The 18,965-nt window shown below is 29.4% G+C and overlaps 1 protein-coding gene and 1 long non-coding RNA gene across 4 annotated transcripts in view; both read left to right on the forward strand.

The window, feature by feature from the left end:
- Window positions 1-18,965, forward strand: part of LOC129915512 (inositol polyphosphate-5-phosphatase A) — a 68,998-nt gene that overhangs the window by 34,443 nt on the left and 15,590 nt on the right. For all 3 annotated transcript variants that reach the window (XM_055995078.1, XM_055995077.1, XM_055995079.1), the window contains exons 3-4: window positions 12,876-13,043; window positions 18,049-18,221. In XM_055995078.1, the coding sequence (XP_055851053.1) occupies window positions 12,876-13,043; window positions 18,049-18,221 (341 nt within the window). The remainder of the gene's footprint in view (window positions 1-12,875; window positions 13,044-18,048; window positions 18,222-18,965) is intronic.
- Window positions 3,896-8,166, forward strand: LOC129915514 (uncharacterized). Its single transcript, XR_008772316.1, has 2 exons — window positions 3,896-4,427; window positions 7,285-8,166. It is a non-coding gene; the product is annotated as an uncharacterized LOC129915514 (long non-coding RNA).

Here is an 18,965-nt window from a genome sequence, read left to right on the forward strand (position 1 = left end):
AGACTTCGAGGGATTGATTGAATATAAACTAAGTATGACAAACAAAAAATTTATTTGCATCCTTATGGCCTTGTGTGCAATTTTGTGTATGTGCATTTTTATAAATACGGATCGAATGGTTGGACGCACAGCCATTAGCTTTGGTCTGTTGCATAGAAGAACATAATACCAACTCTTTTACTCTTTTCAATGGCCTGAAAAAAAAAAAACATTTCTCATAAAATTAACGACCAACGAAAGGTTTCTCTTGAAAAACGAAAAAATACTCAAATAAGTTTTAAACAAAATAGCCTAGGCAAATTAGTAAATCAAATCGCACTTTTCGCGGGACAAATTTTTTTCATTGAACGTGTTTAGGTGTATGTCCTTATCGTAAAAGTTAATTTTTTGGGATGATAGGACATCGGGAACAGCCGCCATCTTGGAAAAGAGGTCGGTGCCGTTTTTATTTCATAGCGTATAAAAAGTGTATAAAAAGAGTACTATAAATGTTAATTCTCATATACACAAAAAGAACAGTGCACAATGTGTAAAAGCAAGTATATTCGACATAATCGTGAACTTTATATATTTTTTGTATATCTCCTACTTTGTTATTTAACATATTATATTGAATAATGAATTTGAAAAATAGATTAAGTTAATTTGAAAGCTGTCTCGTAGTTTTGATTCATTGTTGCTAGAAACCAATTTTTTTTTTTGCATTTTGACGTATTTTTGAAATATGTGTTACTCATCAAATAATTTTTGTTTCATCATACAAGTTCACGAAAGTCAAATGTTAACACTCATGAGAATATTAGACAAATTATTGTGAAATATAGATTTATCTCAGTTCAATTTTTTAAATAAAAAAATTTAAATGAAATATACATAAGTCTTTCAAGACTTTATGCAGAGTATACTAAACTTTATTCATCTGATCTGTCATTCAATAGGTTCGATGAAAACAATTTGAAGAAAATAAGGAACTTTAATTTTGTGAGGTTTTGATTTAACAGCTTTAACAGTATACTTAAACAAATTCTTATTCCCTGCCCGGGCGCCATTTATCAGAAAAATAAATACGAAAAGAATAATTTTCATGCTTAAGAATAATAATTTAGTTGCATTTAGATAAAGAAAAAAATAATAAATAAAAAAAAAAAAAAAAATGATTTAATAACCTGTTTTTTTCTGTCTTAATATTTTTCTCTCTCGGAATATTCATTAGAGTTTTCAAACTTTTATTTTTTTTTTTTTGTTATGAAAATGCTTTGATTCAATCAAAAGTTCCTTGAGAACTTTTTTTTTGTGTATTTTAGTATGCAAATAGCAAGGATGGCTTCATTCTGAATGAAATAATATAAAAATATACTTAAAAGGATGTTAAAGAACATTTGAAATAAAATTGAAATCTCTCTCTGTATTTTATCTTTACAAACTTTTTGGTAAACACCTTAAATACGTTGGTACATAATTATTTTGATGAATTCCTTTTTTTTATTTAGTCCTTTTGAATCCTTTTTTTTTTTCAAATGTTTGTGCGCAATATAGACGACATTCATTTATGATTTCTGCCTTATAATGACAGTTGATATTTTGAGATGTGCAAATAAAAAAGATTAATTAGTGTTAACCTTTACAATAAAAATCAAAGAGACAGATAAATTGAAAGAAATGTGGGAAGCATTTTTCAATCTAAAAGTAAAAAGACCTTTTAACCTAAAAATAAAAAGACCATTCCAGATAGTGTTATCACAACAAAAACATTACTGTTAAAAAAGGAGCCAAGTTCTCCTATGTTGAAATTATGCTGGCACAAAAAGTACTGAGATGTAAAAGTGTACCAAGTTCTAAAGTTTGGGTTCAAATTCGTATCAATAAAATTTTGATTGTTCTCTTGACAATTTTTCTTTTAATAACCGATTTTTAAAGTTATTTCAAAAATTGCCAAGTAAACAATCAAAATTTTATTGATACGAATTTGAACCCAAACTTTAGAACTTGGTACACTTTTACATCTCAGTACTTTTTGTGCCAGCATAATTTCAACATAGGAGAACTTGGCTCCTTTTTTAACAGTAATGTTTTTGTTGTGATTTCACTACTTTTTGCAAGGTATGGCTGTAGAATTGAAAATCTCTATATTTGATGAAAATTCAGTGAAATGGCGGTTGCCACGCCCCCTGGCTGAAATTCTCAAACTTAAAATTTTTTTTTTGTATAAACTACCATCTCTACCGTTCTACCAAATTTCAACATTCTACGATAATCAGAAGTGCTCTATAATTTTTTATGAAAATTCAGCGGAAATGGGTGGTTGCCACGCCCCCTGGCTGAAATTCTCAAATTTTAAATTTTTTCCTTTGTATAAACTACCATCTCTACCATTCTACCAAATTTCAAGATTCTACGATAATCAGAAGTGCTTTATTTTATTTCATGAAAATTCAGCGGAAATGGGCGGATGCCACGCCCCCTGGCTGAAATTCTCAAATTTTAAATTTTTTTCCTTTGTACAAACTACCATCTCTACCATTCTACCAAATTTCAAGATTCTACGATAATCAGAAGTGCTCTATAATATTTGATGATAATTCAGCGGAAATGGGCGGATGCCACGCCCCCTGAATTGAAAATCTCAAATTTTCGATTTTTCCCTTTGTATACACCACAAGCCCTATCACCGTGTAAAATTTCAAGTTTCTACGTTAACGGGAAGTTCTCCATAATTTTGATGATCTGTCAGTGAGTGAGTAAGTGAGTGAGTCAGTCAGTTACGGTTTTTGCGATTTTTGAAGTCCTATATCTCAGAAACTACTCATCGTAAAAGGCTTAAATTTTGTGAGGAGTTTGGTTTTGACAAGCTCAATAAATGTAGCGAGTTTGAAATTTCTAGCATCTTTGGTGTGGAAGTTAGAGGGGGGTCGAAAATGGCCTGAGTTGTTTCCTGTAAATAAGGGCACTACCGTGCCCCTTGATTAATAAGACAACTTTGTAATTTAGCTTTACCTAACTCTTCAATTTTGAAAACCCTTCGTTGAATTATCTTAAATGAAAATGAAAAGTACTCCTTTGTATGGTTTCCTTTGATTTAATTAAATTTCAAGTGAAATAGTTTTTTTTTTTAAATTATCTGCCAAAACGTCATACCTACGATGATTTATTTATGTATTTCTTAGGAATAATATTTATGTAAATAATGTTGTCAAAAACAAATGTTTTTGTTTTTTATTTCTAAGAATAAAAATTGTATTGTATAAGACTTTATTTGGTAACTGAATCATTCAATAAACACTCAGGACATTTTATAACATGAAATTATACTCGTATATACATACTTTCAAAATAATATTCGTTTAAATTATGCAATAAAAAAGGGGTATTATTTGTTGATGGAAACTTTTAGAAGACATTGCTCAATATCCAATAAAAATATAGAATATATGTATATAATCCACAATCATATTAATTTCAATGAAATTGCGCACGGAAATATCTTTCATAACATAACTCCAGTTTTGTTTATTAATTTATCCAAACTGAAACAAAAACAATACCACTGTTTTGTTCAGCTTTATGTTTGAATTAAAGCTGTTATTGAAATCATATCAATAATTGTGGTTTTATTACTTAAAATATTGTAATCGAAATTGAAATCAAGATTTGACTTTTGTATAATTTTTAGTATGAAGGTCTGATTTCGGACCAAGTGATATATTTTCTTTAACAATCCTTATGGATAATTTTAGTAAAAAAAATTTATAGTCGAGCCATAGAGGAAGGAATACCTAGAGAGCCGACTCGTACCCCCTTACCTAAAACACCCGCAAATTTAATTTCAGATAATCTCTCTTATTTTTCTCTTGTTTTCCTATCTGTGAATACGTGTGAAAAGTACAATTCGTTTAAGGGCAGGTCTACCCAAGCAGCCAACTTAAATCTCATGTAAATGAATTTGAATGTATTAGTGCACTTCTCTTTGCCATGATTTCACAGCTTTGAATAACATTTTTGCTCTTCGACTCTTTTTTCCCTCAAAGTGAAGCAAAAAAAAAAAAAAACAAAAACAAAATTAAAAGCCACACAAGAAGATAGAGAAAAGAAATACCTCTATGCACAATAATACGACGCAAAAAACCAGACGGCAAAGGAGATACATTTTTGTTGTTTCATTCATGGGATGTGTGAAAAAAAATGCTAGGCAGGCAGACGCAGAACAGTGATTTTTTTTTATATTATCCTTTACTTATGAACATAAATAATATGTTTTACGCATGAATAACAAGTTCTTTTTTTTTTGTTTGCTGGATCTAATTATGTCATGTGTTTTATTATCTTTTGTTTTCTAATGATATTTGTATAGGTTCTTAGAAAAATATATGTATAAAAAAAAAACGGCAGGCGAAATCAGACATTTCAAAAATATTATAGTACCTATGTAGGTTAGGGTGGGTCAAAAAAATCGAAATTTTTTTTTTTGATTTGGTACTCCGAAAAATCGATTGCTAGACCCCTCTAGAATATACACACCAAATATGAGCTCTTTATATTAATGGGAAGGTCCTCCGCTTTGCAATTTTCCATTTTTACATCAAGCTTCTACTAAAAAAAAATAATTTTTTTATTAATTGACTTTTTAGCAAATTTCTTTTCATATTCTTGTAGGAAATTGAACGCTCTACAAAAAAGGCCTTATAAACTTTTTTCGTTTATCTAACCGTTGAATAGATATTTGAGGTCAAAAAATCGAGAAAATCTTTAGAAATTCGTTTTTTGTTCTTAATTTTGTAACAAATTGAAAAATTATAATGATCAAACGCGCAAGACATATTCTTGTTGGAAATTGATTGCTCCACAAAAAAGGTCTTAATAACTTTTTTCATTAATCTAACCATTCTAAAGATATTCGAGGTCAAAGTTAAAAAAAAATATAAAAACATTTTATATTTTTAAAAAATTTCTAATTCACTGAAACTTCATTATTTTCAAATTAGCAAGATATATTCTTGTAGGGGCTTAAACGTTCTACAAAAAATTCCTTGGAATGAAATTGATTGCTTTAACCGTTTAGAAGATATTCGTATCCAAACCAATGCTCACTGATTTCAATAGTTTTCTTATGACCCGTATGCATTGCGATTTGGATACGAATATCTTCTAAACGGTTAAAGCAATCAATTTCATTCCAAGGAATTTTTTGTAGAACGTTTAAGCCCCTACAAGAATATATCTTGCTAATTTGAAAATAATGAAGTTTCAGTGAATTAGAAATTTTTTAAAAATATAAAATGTTTTTATATTTTTTTTTAACTTTGACCTCGAATATCTTTAGAATGGTTAGATTAATGAAAAAAGTTATTAAGACCTTTTTTGTGGAACAATCAATTTCCAACAAGAATATGTCTTGCGCGTTTGATCATTAATACAGTAAAATAAGGAGAAAAAAGGGGTAAATCTCGGAAAGAATGTTAGTAGAAATTTTTTTTGCTCAATATCTTCCTTTTGCCATTCTATAACATATCTCAAAAGTCTAGAAAAATCTCATGTCCGCTTGTCGCGATTTCAAGGTCAAATCGCGAAATGAAGATTTTCAAAATTAGCAAAAATAGGCTATGGTATTATATACACACATGATACATGATTTCAAGGTATTTTTTAATGCTGATTCCAAAAAATCTAAAATCAAGACAATCTGACGTCTCTGGAAAAAGTTATACCTGTTTTTCATCTGTCAACTCATATTATTATAACAGTTGCAAACTTACTGCCGAAAAACCCTTAAAAGTTATGGCAGATGAACCAAATTTTGCATGAAGATTTTAGAATCCATCATTATTAAAAATCAAAACTATCCATTACAAAAAATATATATACCTACGAAATAATGGTATTTTTTGATGGAGGGGCAAATTTTAGGATATGCACTAAAGAAGATTCTTGTTCATCTTAGGAATAAGTGCTAATAGGCTAATTTTTTCATTTTAATCTTTGTTTGGATATTCTTTAACTACCCTCAAAAATCTAAAAAAATCTCATGTCCGCAAGTCCTAATTTTCTTGGTTTGAAGATAAGGTGCAGATTTGAAAAAATTGAAAAACTACTCTTCAGATATTTGTGTAAGATCAACATGAATAAGGTACATTACTTTTTAGGGATGGTCATATTGATTTGTTTGTGGGTTTTGTTGGAATCAGCGTTAAAAAATACCTTGAAATGATATGGGTTATGTTGGTATACATATAAGAATCTAAAGTTTTTTTATTATTTTTTTTAAATCTGCACCTAACTTAGTTTAACCTGGAAAATTAGAACTTGCGGACATGAGATTTTTTAGATTTTTGACATAAGTTAAAGAATATCCAAACAAAGATAGAAACAAAAAAATTAGCCTATTAGCACTAATTCCAAGATTGTACCAGGATGTTTTTTAGTGCACATCCCAAAATTTCCCCTTTTCTCAAAAAATACCATTTTGTCATGGATATAAATGTTTTTTTGCATTGCATTGTTTTGATTCTTAATGATAATGGAAATGAAAACCCTCATGCAAAATATGATTCCGCTACCATTACTTTTAAGTGTTTTTCGGTAGTAAGTTAGCAACTGTTATAATAATATGGGTTGACACATAAAAAACAGGTATAACTTTTTTCAGAGACGTCAGATTGCCTTGATTTTAGATTTTTTGGAATCAGCATTAAAAAATACCTTGAAATCATGTATCATATGTGTATATAATACCATAGCCTATTTTTGCTAATTTTGAAAATCCCCATTTCGATATTTGACCTTGAAATCGCGACAAGCGGACATGAGATTTTTCTAGACTTTTGAGATATGTTATAGAATGGCAAAAGGAAGATATTGAGCAAAAAAAATTTCTACTAACATTCATTCCGAGGTTAAACCCTTATTTGACTGGATTACATTATAATTTTTCAATTTGTTACAAAATTAAGAACAAAAAACGAATTTCTAAAGATTTTCTCGATTTTTTGACCTCAAATATCTATTCAACGGTTAGATAAACGAAAAAAGTTTATAAGGCCTTTTTTGTACAGCGTTCAATTTCCTACAAGAATATGAAAAGAAATTTGCTAAAAAGTCAATTAATAAAAAAATTATTTTTTTTTAGTAGAAGCTTGATGTAAAAATGGAAAATTGCAAAGCGGAGGACCTTCCCATTAATATAAAGAGCTCATATTTGGTGTGTATATTCTAGAGGGGTCTAGCAATCGATTTTTCGGAGTACCAAATCAAAAAAAAAAATTTCGATTTTTTTGACCCACCCTAATGTAGGTACATAATTATGTAGGTATATCTAGCTATGCAGGATTCGCAACCCTTTCACTTTTTCAATTTAGGTAGCTAATTCTTTTTTTCGCAGTAGTGTTACAAAGTAATATGTAGGCTGGTAGGTACCTACCTACATATTGAAAAATATTTATTGGTGCTTTCTATCAGTGCGCTGCGTCATGCGGTGGCAAAGTAATAAATGTTTTTTGATCATTTAGGTGATGATGAACAATGGAAAAATAGATTTATCATCTCAGTCATTTCGCGGAACATGGCGCTGGGCACCCACATAACTGCAACGGCTACCTACTAAAAGTAATAATTTTTTTGAAAGGGTTGTAAGAGCGCTACATAAATACATATATGGTAGGTATATACATAATATTTGATTGTCCTTTAAAATACCTACTCTTCAACCCAACCAATGTTCAAGATAGGTACCTAGACCAACTAGTAATTAATACACTATACAGATTTTATTTACAAGTATCTTGAAAGAAATAAAAGTAGATAGATTGTATCCTACCCAAAAGTGTTTACAAATTTTTAACAACAATATCTACGTAGGCATGCTAATGGCTGGCGCACGCCGACGCGCCGCCGCCGACCGACGACACCATGTCTGTCGGTTACGAGGACGAGGACGCTGGTAGTGGCACACGACCAGGATGATGTCCCGAAAATATATTTTATTTGTGTTTTATGACTTTTCATTATAGAACAGACCAATAAAGAAAAAAAAATTATGTCGAAACTAATTCTACCTACTTTACTATGTATGCAAGCTATGTTCCTATACACTATATATGTACCGAAAAGTAATATTCGTTCATCAACGATAAAAAAAATATTGCAATCATGACCATGCACAAAAAAAAAAAAACAGTACATACCTAACTTACTTCTCTGAAAACAAAAACGAAAAACATACAATTACTGTCACCCATAAACAAAAATCAAGCAAATATCTTGCAACAAAAAAAAATCTGACCTTCCACAAAGTCTAGCATTTAAAAAAAATGAGACAAATAAAAAATAAGACAAAAAAAAACAGACGAGACGAGAGTCAAACAAAAAAGTGAGAAAAAATGAGAGCGGATTTATTAAAAAAAAAGAGAATACAGCGAAAAGAGAATTTTTTAGCGCTGATTTAGCAGTGGAATTTCGTTGAACTAAAGTTATTTGTGTGCGTGAACGAAGAATTTTTTTAGGTGAAAAACGCAAAATAGACACAATTTCAAAAATTAAAATTAAATATACCATGCATGAAAAAATATTTTTTTTTATTGGAACTTATTGACAAAATAACAAAAAAAAATAAAAAAAATAAATTGATATTGTCAAGGTTTCCCTTCTTTCACAACGACATTATACATATTGACATATTCAACTGCGTTTATAAGTATGTTAGATCCAAAAATTTAAAAAAAACAATCAACAGATCCCAGCTCTGAAATATATTTTATCATATTAAAATAATAAAAAAATTTAAAAAAAATTATTTATGGATTACCCGCCATCAAAACAAAAAAAAAAGACACCAAACCTATAATTTTTTCAGATTTTTTGTTCCAAAAACTCATATTTTTTTTATAAAAAAAAAAAAAAAAATACAGAAATGTTAATGAATTTTCAGGCTTTAAAAAACAGTTTATTTTGTTTCTATAACTTTTGAACTTTAAAAGTTATGCGAAATCTAGCATTGATGTTTTTTGGAAATTTGCCCTTTTTTTCGGGGTTTGGCAATATTTTTTTTCAGACAAATTATAACAAATTTCAAAAAAACGATTCAGTCGAGACTTGGAGGTATTTATTGTTATGTAAAAAAAAAATATTCACAAATAAAAAAATAACATTTGATGAATTTCCCAGCTGTTCTTAACAACACACATCTAAATTTGACGATTTTTCATAGTTTTTACTGATTTTGACAACTACAAAATTTTAATTTTTTTTTTTTAAGCCACTAATATATGTCACCAAATATATTCTTAATCCAAAATCGTTTATTTCAATAAAATCTTCTCAAAAATGTGGATTCTACAGAGCTTCGCGCAAAGTCTTAATCATTTTTTGGCCCTGACACATACCCTTAATACCTTCCTTTCAACAGTAGATGTCCTCACAAATTTTGAATTTAAACATGATTTTGGTTTGTACATGAACTTGAATAGCTCAAATAGCTCACTCCAGACACCCACCTTTCAATAAATATGTACAGAAATAAAAAAAAAAAGGTTCGTGTTTTGAATTTATTTTATTATTTTTTTATGAATTTATTTCCTACTGAGCACTTAAATTGTTTTTAATTGTTTTGAGCTCAACTCCACAGTTGAATGTGTTGGTGCCATTTAAAATGCACGGGAAAACTACCACATATAAGCACTGTGGAGTTTTTCCTCTCATTGCAGCTTGTAGGGTGGAAGAGAAAAACCAACCGAAGTCGCGTCTCTAGGTATTCCTTTATCTATGAGTCGAGCTTTGACGAAAAAATGTCCAAAAATGGTCGCCACAGAGAACGCTTCAAAAGCAATAATTATGCTTCGTAAAATGAAAACATTAAATTGCCACAAAAAGTTTAAGATCAAATTTTGTTTTCATTTGGTGCAACCAAAGTATTATGAAGATCAAGAAAAAAATTGATTGAGTGCTGTGAGAAGACCAAGAGAAAAGATATTTCAAGCAACAAAATCTCCAAATTTTTTTAATCACAAAATGAACTAAAAAATTACACAACCAAAATCAAACCTATTGCATTCATCAATTACCAATTTCTTTATTTTGGTAACGCGGTGGAGAAGTAGGTAACGCTGTTGTTAATATTTGATTATATCGTAAATATGAACTTAATATAAAAACAAAAAAAAAAAATGTTGTCATTGTCAAAACTGTTAACATAAAAACTCTGTTCACAGAGCAAAAATACCTAAAAACAAGCGGATTCTGTATTAAATTGAATGGATTTCTGCATGTTTTTTTTTTGCCAAGAAGACTTCCGTTTTAAATTAATTGTACAAATCTTCTTAATTACTTGAATGTCCTAATTTAAAAGAATACACTTAATTTAAGAACAAAATCTTGGTATTTTTATGTGAAGATATGTATGTACATATTTTAATTAAAAATAAAACTGAAGCCACTGGATCACTAGGCGAGCGCTTTCTAAAGAGGCCAGGCCTTCTCAGTGTTGAAAATTAATATGATAAACTGCAAGATGAAGTCTGACGATAATTTTTAAATTTTCTTAAGTTGTTTCAACAACGAAATATCAAAAAGATTTCCACATTAATTTTTAATGGTCTCCTTTCTCCAAGAAAACCGTTTAATATTAAGACGTATGCACATAGAATTAAGATTTAATCTTTTCATTTTAAGTCGTTTTTTTTTTAGATGAAAATTCTTATCATAATGAAATAAAATTCACTTTAAATTAAACAGAGTTTAAGTGCATTTCATTAAAGATGGGATTTAAATGTGACTTATTTTTCTCCGTGTAGGTGCTGTAAAAAACAAAAAATCAAATATTTGTATAACATTTTTAACTTTTCAAAAATCACTAAAAATTCTCCAATTACACGGTTTTACAAAAATGAGGTTTTAAAATATACGCGGGCGGAACCCTATCACGTTTTGTAGAGCTAGTCGCACTAATTACGAAACGGTATTTAAAAAGTCCCTAACACCCCCAAAATTTGGAGTTAGGGGCAAAAAACGGTTTTTTTTTTACCTTCACCCATTGAAAAAAATCTAGCTTCGTCAAAATTTTTTTTTTTTGAGTTTCTGATAGGAAATAAATATACCTTTTCAACAATGTATAAAACATGTAACTCACCTAGAATTTATAAGCTGTCAAAATTCCATTTTTTTCGTCATTTACCCAACTTCGACATCAAATTAAAGTATATGTTTTTGTAACAACATTCTGATTTAAAAATATATTCTAAAATAATATTTATTTCCAAATCAAACGAGGTATTTTTTATGAAAATCGGTTCAAAATTGGCTTAGAAAAAAAATTTTACGATTTTAACAAAGGTTCAAAAATTCGAACTTTTAGGTAGGTATAGAACAAAAATGTTGTTTTGGCACGTAGTAGTATAACTTGGGCGCCAGGATTTGATAGCGGGTTTTTGTAGAGGAGTTCAATACAAACATTTTTTTCTTTGGGAGGGGCAGTTTTATCAAAATAAAAAAAAATTATTAAAAAACAACGGCAACACTTACAGTAATAAATGATACCATTTCCGAAAGGCAAAATTGTATATTTAATTCTTATTTTTAAATCAATATATTATAACCAATAGTTTTTGAAATAATCGATTTCAAAGTTAAAAATAGGGGAAAAACTCATTTTAAACTCATTTTATACTATTTTTGTCCAGACTGTGAATTTTAATAACAAAATTACTCACACAGAAAACTGGCTCAATTGATTCCTTATCGAACATTGAAAACTATATGTTTCTATGTCTTCTAGTTTTTGAGAAAATAAAAACAAATAAAAACAAAAAATATTTAAAAAAAAAGAAAAATCTGATATGTAAAATAATTTAACAATTTTCCCAAAAACTAGAAGACATAGAAACATATAGTTTTCACTGTTCGATAAGGAATCAATTGAGGCAGTAGCACCACTGAAAGGAGTCTGATGATCGGGTTGGTCCCACTAAAATAGCTATAACTCCAGGCTATGAACTTGATGGTAAATTACACAAGTTGTTGTTCATTCAAAACCTTCAATATTAAAAAAGTTTTTCTTTCAATAAAATCGTCCAACTGTTTCTTAGTAGACTTTCTCAAATAAAACATTGTGGTTATAGTCTCCCAGACCCCCTTTGTTCTGAATAAAGAGTTTTATCTTAAGTACACTTTGACATTTTTCACCTTTTGTATACTTTTTAAAGTCTATATACATTTCTAAGCATAAATAAGAAAAAATAAAAATAATCTAGGGCGAAAATTCTAAAACTTAAATGTTTAAGTTCCATGGCCCATAATATAATTTGGGACATAAACCATTGTTTTAAAACTGTTTATGAAGGTTATATTTATGATTTAAATTTGTCAAATTGACCTAATTCCCAAGTCAAAATTTGATTATTTATAAATGTGTTAAAACACCTCTCGTGATGCCTCAAGCCAGAACACCACATCACAATAAACCCAAAATTAATTTAAATGCCCTTAAAACTTTTAAAATCAATTGAAACGAATTTTGTTGTTGTTTTTTTTTATATTACTCAAAATCCTATAACAAAATTGAATGTAAACACATTGCAATTAAAAAAGCTTTTAATAATTACATTTACATCTTTCTCCCAAAAAATATGATAATACAGCCAAATCATCAACACTCTTCTTCTACCTTGGCATAGATAGAATATTCAGTACATGTGCCCTGTAGCCAGACCTAATCAATAAAACCCCCACATAGTCCTGAATAAATCTGAAAACATGTCACATTTATCTACCTTTATCATGTACTTCACATATAGATACTTACATAGAAACCTACTCGTATATATCCAAATATCTAATCTACATTCTATTTTGTTTTTTCATGTGTTTTTTTTTTTTTTTTTGTCTCCTTTCAGGCTCTGGGAAATTTATACTTCGTCCACCGGTCGCTGAATGGGGTGAAAATATGGAACTTCCTTTCACACGAATGGGACTCAGCCGAAGGGAAAAACATTTACACGGGCAACATTGAGACCATCTCCACCAAAGAGAAATCTAAATTTCCACAACACTTCTTTCCGGAAGTATGTATAATAGATATTTATATAGACGTACATATATGTATACTTATATATATAATATTCATTAGCATACATCATGGATGTACATAACATAAATTTTAATTTTACAGTATGTTACAAAAGTAGGGGTTTTTTTACGTAAAAAAAAATAAAATAATACAAGTACCTATATAATGCAATAAATTAAGACAGAACCAAACAAAATATCTAACTACATCACCTTTTCTTCTCAAATAGTAACAACAATATTTACTATTATTACACTATGGACTACGCCAACAGGGCTAAAATACGTTTCCAATAAAGTTTCCTGGATAGATTTAAGCCTGAACTACATCAAAACACAAAGTCGAAAAAGTAGGAAAAAGTAAACAAAGCTCAAAATATAAAAATCACATGTATATTTACCTGACATCTATTGGACTGCCAATCGAAAACGCCATAAAAAAGCTCTTTTGTTTTTAAAGTTTTGAAATTTGAAATTAAAAAAAATTGAAAAAATAAACAAATTACAGTCAACTCCATCTAAGTCGAATTGTCACAGAACACGAAAATTGGTTCGAGTTGGAGGGAAATTCGACTAAGAGGTATCTATTTAATCTTTTTGCTGCAGTCGGTTTCATTAAAAACGGTAAAAAAATTTGAGTTAGAGGAAAATTTGACCTAAAGGAAGTACGACTTATAGGGAATCGACTGTATTTGAAATTTCAATTGTTTGTCAAAAGAGCTTTTTTTTCCGCAAAATGACAGGAACTATGTGATCGAAGAGCTAGCTTACGGAAAGGATATAAAATATTGTTTGAGTGTATTTGTTTTTGAAACTTTGTGAAAATTTAAAGCTTGGTCATGTTCAAGCTTTTTGACTCGAATACTTTTTAAAGATGAAAGAGAGATATACAAACAAGTTACTAGGGGGAACAAGAAAAAAATCGTGTTTACTTTTTTGTACTTTTTTGACTTTGTGTTTTGATGTAGTTCAGGCTTAAGTGAGACGGCTTAAAATCTAAATCGTGCACTTTGTGATAAAAGCATGAAATTTTTATATCATTGGTAGTACTTAAAATAAGAGTTATTTTGAAATATTGGGCCACCTTGTATTCCATCCGGAAGGGTAGATACAAGACTTTTTCTGTGTTGCACTCGATTTGTTGCATATCATAGTATAGGCAATGAAACATTTGTATTAATATGATACATGTTTTCGGGGTATTTTCTAACTCCCGAACGAATAAAATCAATACCAAAATGTCTCGACTATCATGTAAAAAGTTATTGGACTCTTTATGAGTTGTCTTTTACTCAAAGAGCTAGAGTTAGAATATTACCAAGTACTCCTTGTAAAAAAGTGATAGGTTGATAAAATTTTGTGTGGACGTTTTTCATATACCATAGAAAAAAATAATAAAATATGTGCATCAAAAAATTTCAGGTCAAAGGCTGTTTTTTTTAGCGAGAAAGAACACTTTTGAAATGGTAGGTACTATTGCACCACATGTACAATTTATGCATTTTTTTGATCTGCATATTTATTTTATACATCCTATCAGAATCAAAAATTAAAAAAAATTAATTATATTTTCCATGGAATGTTGAATTTTCATGCAAAACTTAAATTGCTTGCTTTTATTTTTTATTGAATTTTCATACAAATTAATATTTTAAAGGAGTGAGGTGCATAAGTAAAAGTATGAAAAATAATTGTGCAGTTTGTGATAAAGGGATCCCTCATTTAAAGATATTGGGCCACTTAATATTTTACCTTTAACGGCGTTTATAACGATGCACATAAAGCAAATTAAATGAATTTTTGTGAAATTTGTAATTATTAGATGGCTCACGTACATCCTCCTAAGTAAAATATTAAGTGGCCCAATATCATAAAATGAGGGTTACATATTGTATTAACAATCCTATTAATTTGATCTCTTTATCACAAACTGCACAATTATTTTTTCATACTTTTACTTATGCATCTCACTCCTTTAAAATATTAATTTGTATGAAAATTCAATAAAACATAAAAATAAGCTCTTTAAGTTTTTCATGAAAATTCAACATTCCATGGTAAATATAATTAATTTTTTTTTAATTTTTGATTCTGATAGGATGTATAAAATAAATATGCAGACCAAAAAAATGCATACATTTTCAATGTGGTGCAATAGTACCATTTCGAAAGTGTTCTTTCTCGCTAAAAAAAACACCCTTTGACTTGAAATTTTTTGATGCACATATTTTATTATTTTTTTCTATATGGTATATGAGACGTCCACACGAAATTTTATCAACTTATCACTTTTTTACAAGGAGTACTTGTTAATATTCTGACTCTAGCTCTTTGAGTAAAAGACAACTCATAAAGAGTGCAATAACTTTTTACATGATGGTCGAGACACTTTGGTATTGATTTTATTCGATCGGGCGTTAAGAAATAACTCGAAATCATGTATCATACTAATAAAAATGTTTTATTACTTATACTATGATATGCAATAAAGCAAGTGCAACACAGAAAAACTCTTGTATCTACCCTTCCAGATGGAATACAAGGTGGCCCAATATCCCAAAACAACTCTTATATTGAGTACTACCAACGATGTTAATTTCAGGCTTTTATCACAAATTGCACGATTGAACTCGTTTTTAATGCTAAGCCGCCTCACTATTTGTGTTTTGATGTAGTTCAGGCTTAAGCGTTTAAATTTGTTTCAACTATTGTGTGCGAATTAACCCATTTATTGAGAAGGTGTATTCGCTGGATAGCTTGTTATGCTCTGTGGTGGAATCGGCTAAAAAATCAACATAACTTACAGACAAAGTTATCAATTTTCACTAACAATTACACTGGTAAACAAAATTGCACATTTTTTTTTGTTTCTTAACTGTTACTTACTAATTTGGCATCGCTGATTTCGCATCTGCCCTCAGTTTTTTTTCTAGCAGCTCTAGTTTAAGTGATACAGGTACTAGGGAATTGCTTGAAAAGTAGCAAGCAATTGATTTTTGTGATTTTATAACGGGAATTTCTCAAAAAACGCGAGCTGATGGGAAGATTCTGATTTCGGATTCAAGTTCATCACACCCAAGACCTTTAGAAAAGTTATTTATTTTTGTTCTGAAACAGAACCACTGTAAGCTAAAAACCACTTTAGCTTAAAAAGCAGCAAAAAATCGATTGTTGAGATCTTATAATGGAAATATCTCAAAGCGAGCGAGCTGATAGAAAATTTTTTACTTTTTTGGAGGTCATTAACCCGTGCCTCTAGGGTCATACTTTCCCCATACAAATTTGTATGGGAAATTTTTAACTCATACATAAAATTTTTTTCTCTCGAGTTAAATCATCTATTTTTAAAATGTTTGATAATTCTGGTTGGAAAACTGGTACTTTAAAAGATCACATTCAAAATTTCCCGTTAAAATTTTTTTTATATTTTATTTCGTTTTTTGAAATTATAAGCTGTTTTCGTAGTTTTTGCTTTCACCTATCACATAGTTTTAAATGCAGTTTCATTCGTTTTTAATTCTTTTCAAATATTGCATTCAAAAATTTGTGTATAAATCAAAAATTTTAATTTTTTTTGGAAATTTTTGCCGTTTTTATACTTTTAAATTTATTTTTCTCGAACTACAAAAGATATGTTGACAATATTTTTATTGAATTTTGTTTAAAAATTATTCACCTAAAAAATGACATCAAAAAAGTTGCAAACAAGAAAGGGTAAAGTATTTAATAATATTTATTTATTATAAAAACGGCAAAAATTTCAAATAGAAATTTAAAAAAATTAAAATTTTTGATTTATACACAAATTTTTGAATGCAATATTTGAAAAGAATTAAAAACCAATAAAACTGCATTTAAAATTATGTGATAGGTGAAAGCAAAAACTACGAAAACAGCTAATAATTTCAAAAAACGAAATAAAATATAAAAAAAATTTTTAACGGGAAATTTTGAATGTGATCTTTTAAAGTACCAATTTTCCAACCAGAATTATTATATATTTTAAAAATAGATGATTTAACTCGAGAGAAAAAAAAATTTATGTATGAGTTAAAAATTTCCCATACAAATTTGTATGGGGAAAGTATGACCCTAGAGGCACGGGTTAATGACCTCCAAAAAATTTGTTTTTGCTAAATTCCCTTTATTTAGGCTCTAAACTTTCGATCTAGGGGGTGTCTCCCCCGAAAACATCACTTTGGGAAATAACGGACACCCTAATATATATATATATATATATATATATATATAGGAATAGGATGAAGAGGGCACACAAAACTAAGATGAAGAATTGCGAAGAACGGCGGACCCATACAAGTGGTGGTCATACTACAAAATGTCCAATATTGACAACATTTGCTAAAGTCTACCTTTCGTCTCCTGGGACAAGTGTTTACAGCGAAAGACTATTTTCCGAAGCAGGAATAGTCTACGAAAATAAAATTAATCGTTTACTACCAACAAATGCGGAACAAATAGTTTTCATTCACCACAACTTGCCTTAGTAGATTATAAGTAGGTACTAAAATTTCAATTTTTTAATAAAACTCACAATTTGGTATAATTATTTGTATTTTTTCTTCTCCATTTGGTATTTGAATAGTTTAATAATTCGGCCGAATACCAAATACCAGAAAAATAGGCCGAGTAGGCCGAATACTCTCTACTCTTAATATTTATTCCTTCGTTTGAGCCTTAAATCATTTGAAAAACAATAGGTCCAACAGACAAGTCGTTATTAAAATAATTGAAAGACGGCAAAAAAGCTTTACCCTTACATTCGTTACATACTGTAAATCTTTTTCGTTATTACTTGTTACCGCTTCATATTTATCTATTTACCTACACAAACATTGTTGCTTGTTACAAAAATAAACAACTTACGTCCTTGATTATTATTTTATTTTTTTTTTGCTATCTCAAATTTGTTTTTTTTTTTTTTATTTTTTTATATATTTTTTTTTTTCAGTGTTTAATGTGTTGCTTTTTATATATTTTTAGTGCAAATGGTCGCGTAAAGGCTTCATGCGTACGCGCTGGGAAATTAATGGAACTGTTATTGATCTCGTCAATATTCATCTATTTCATGATGCTTCTAATTTAGCTGCTTGCGAAGAGTTCCCCTCGGTTTATTGTAAGACAAGGAGGAGAGCTCTCGTTCACACATTGGAAAGGTGAGTGTGAATGTTATTTCTTGTTCTTGTTGTATTTTTTTTTTTTTTCTTTAAAGGATAATGGGAGTGTTTTTAGGACCTGGGGGTTATTGTAGGTTTTGTTGGAAAAGGATATGGGGAGGTGTTCTGTTGAAAAAGGCCTTCTTTATAGGTCATTTAACATTGAAAATAGTTAGGATGAATGAGGTTGTTGTTGTTGTTGTTGTTTGTGATGATGTTTTTGTTTGCCTCGAGACTTGTGGGTGTGGGTTGGTTGTGAATTTTGAAAGCTTACAATGTTTGCATTTCAAAATTAGGTACGGTACACACTTTTAAAGGTTTAAATATTAAAGGGAAAGGTTTTTTAAGTTTTATTATTTGTTTGTTTGTTTGTTTGTTTTATGCAAATGTCAATAAAAACACAAAACACCTACCTAAATACGTGTTGCGTTTGCTTGACTGAATTTGTGAGTTTTTATGTTGAAAATTACTGTGTTTTTGTGTCGTAGGTAGGTATTTATATTTCTGTTTTATATAAAAGGTGAAACTGAACTGCTGCATGGCGTCGGCGGAGGTAGATTACATTGAAATTGATGTCAATTGAAATTATGCGAATCCTCTTTTTGTTTTACGTTGATGGCCTTTAAAGGGTTGTCATTTTAACAGAGGCATAATTTATATATAAATCTTGGAAAATTCCAAGTTGAAAAAAGGTTAAAGGTAAGGTTAAAGTTGCTTTGTCATCAAGAAGAATAAGGATCTTCT

The sequence above is a fragment of the Episyrphus balteatus genome, chromosome 3, assembly GCF_945859705.1.
Source record: "Episyrphus balteatus chromosome 3, idEpiBalt1.1, whole genome shotgun sequence".
NCBI lineage: Eukaryota > Metazoa > Arthropoda > Insecta > Diptera > Syrphidae > Episyrphus > Episyrphus balteatus.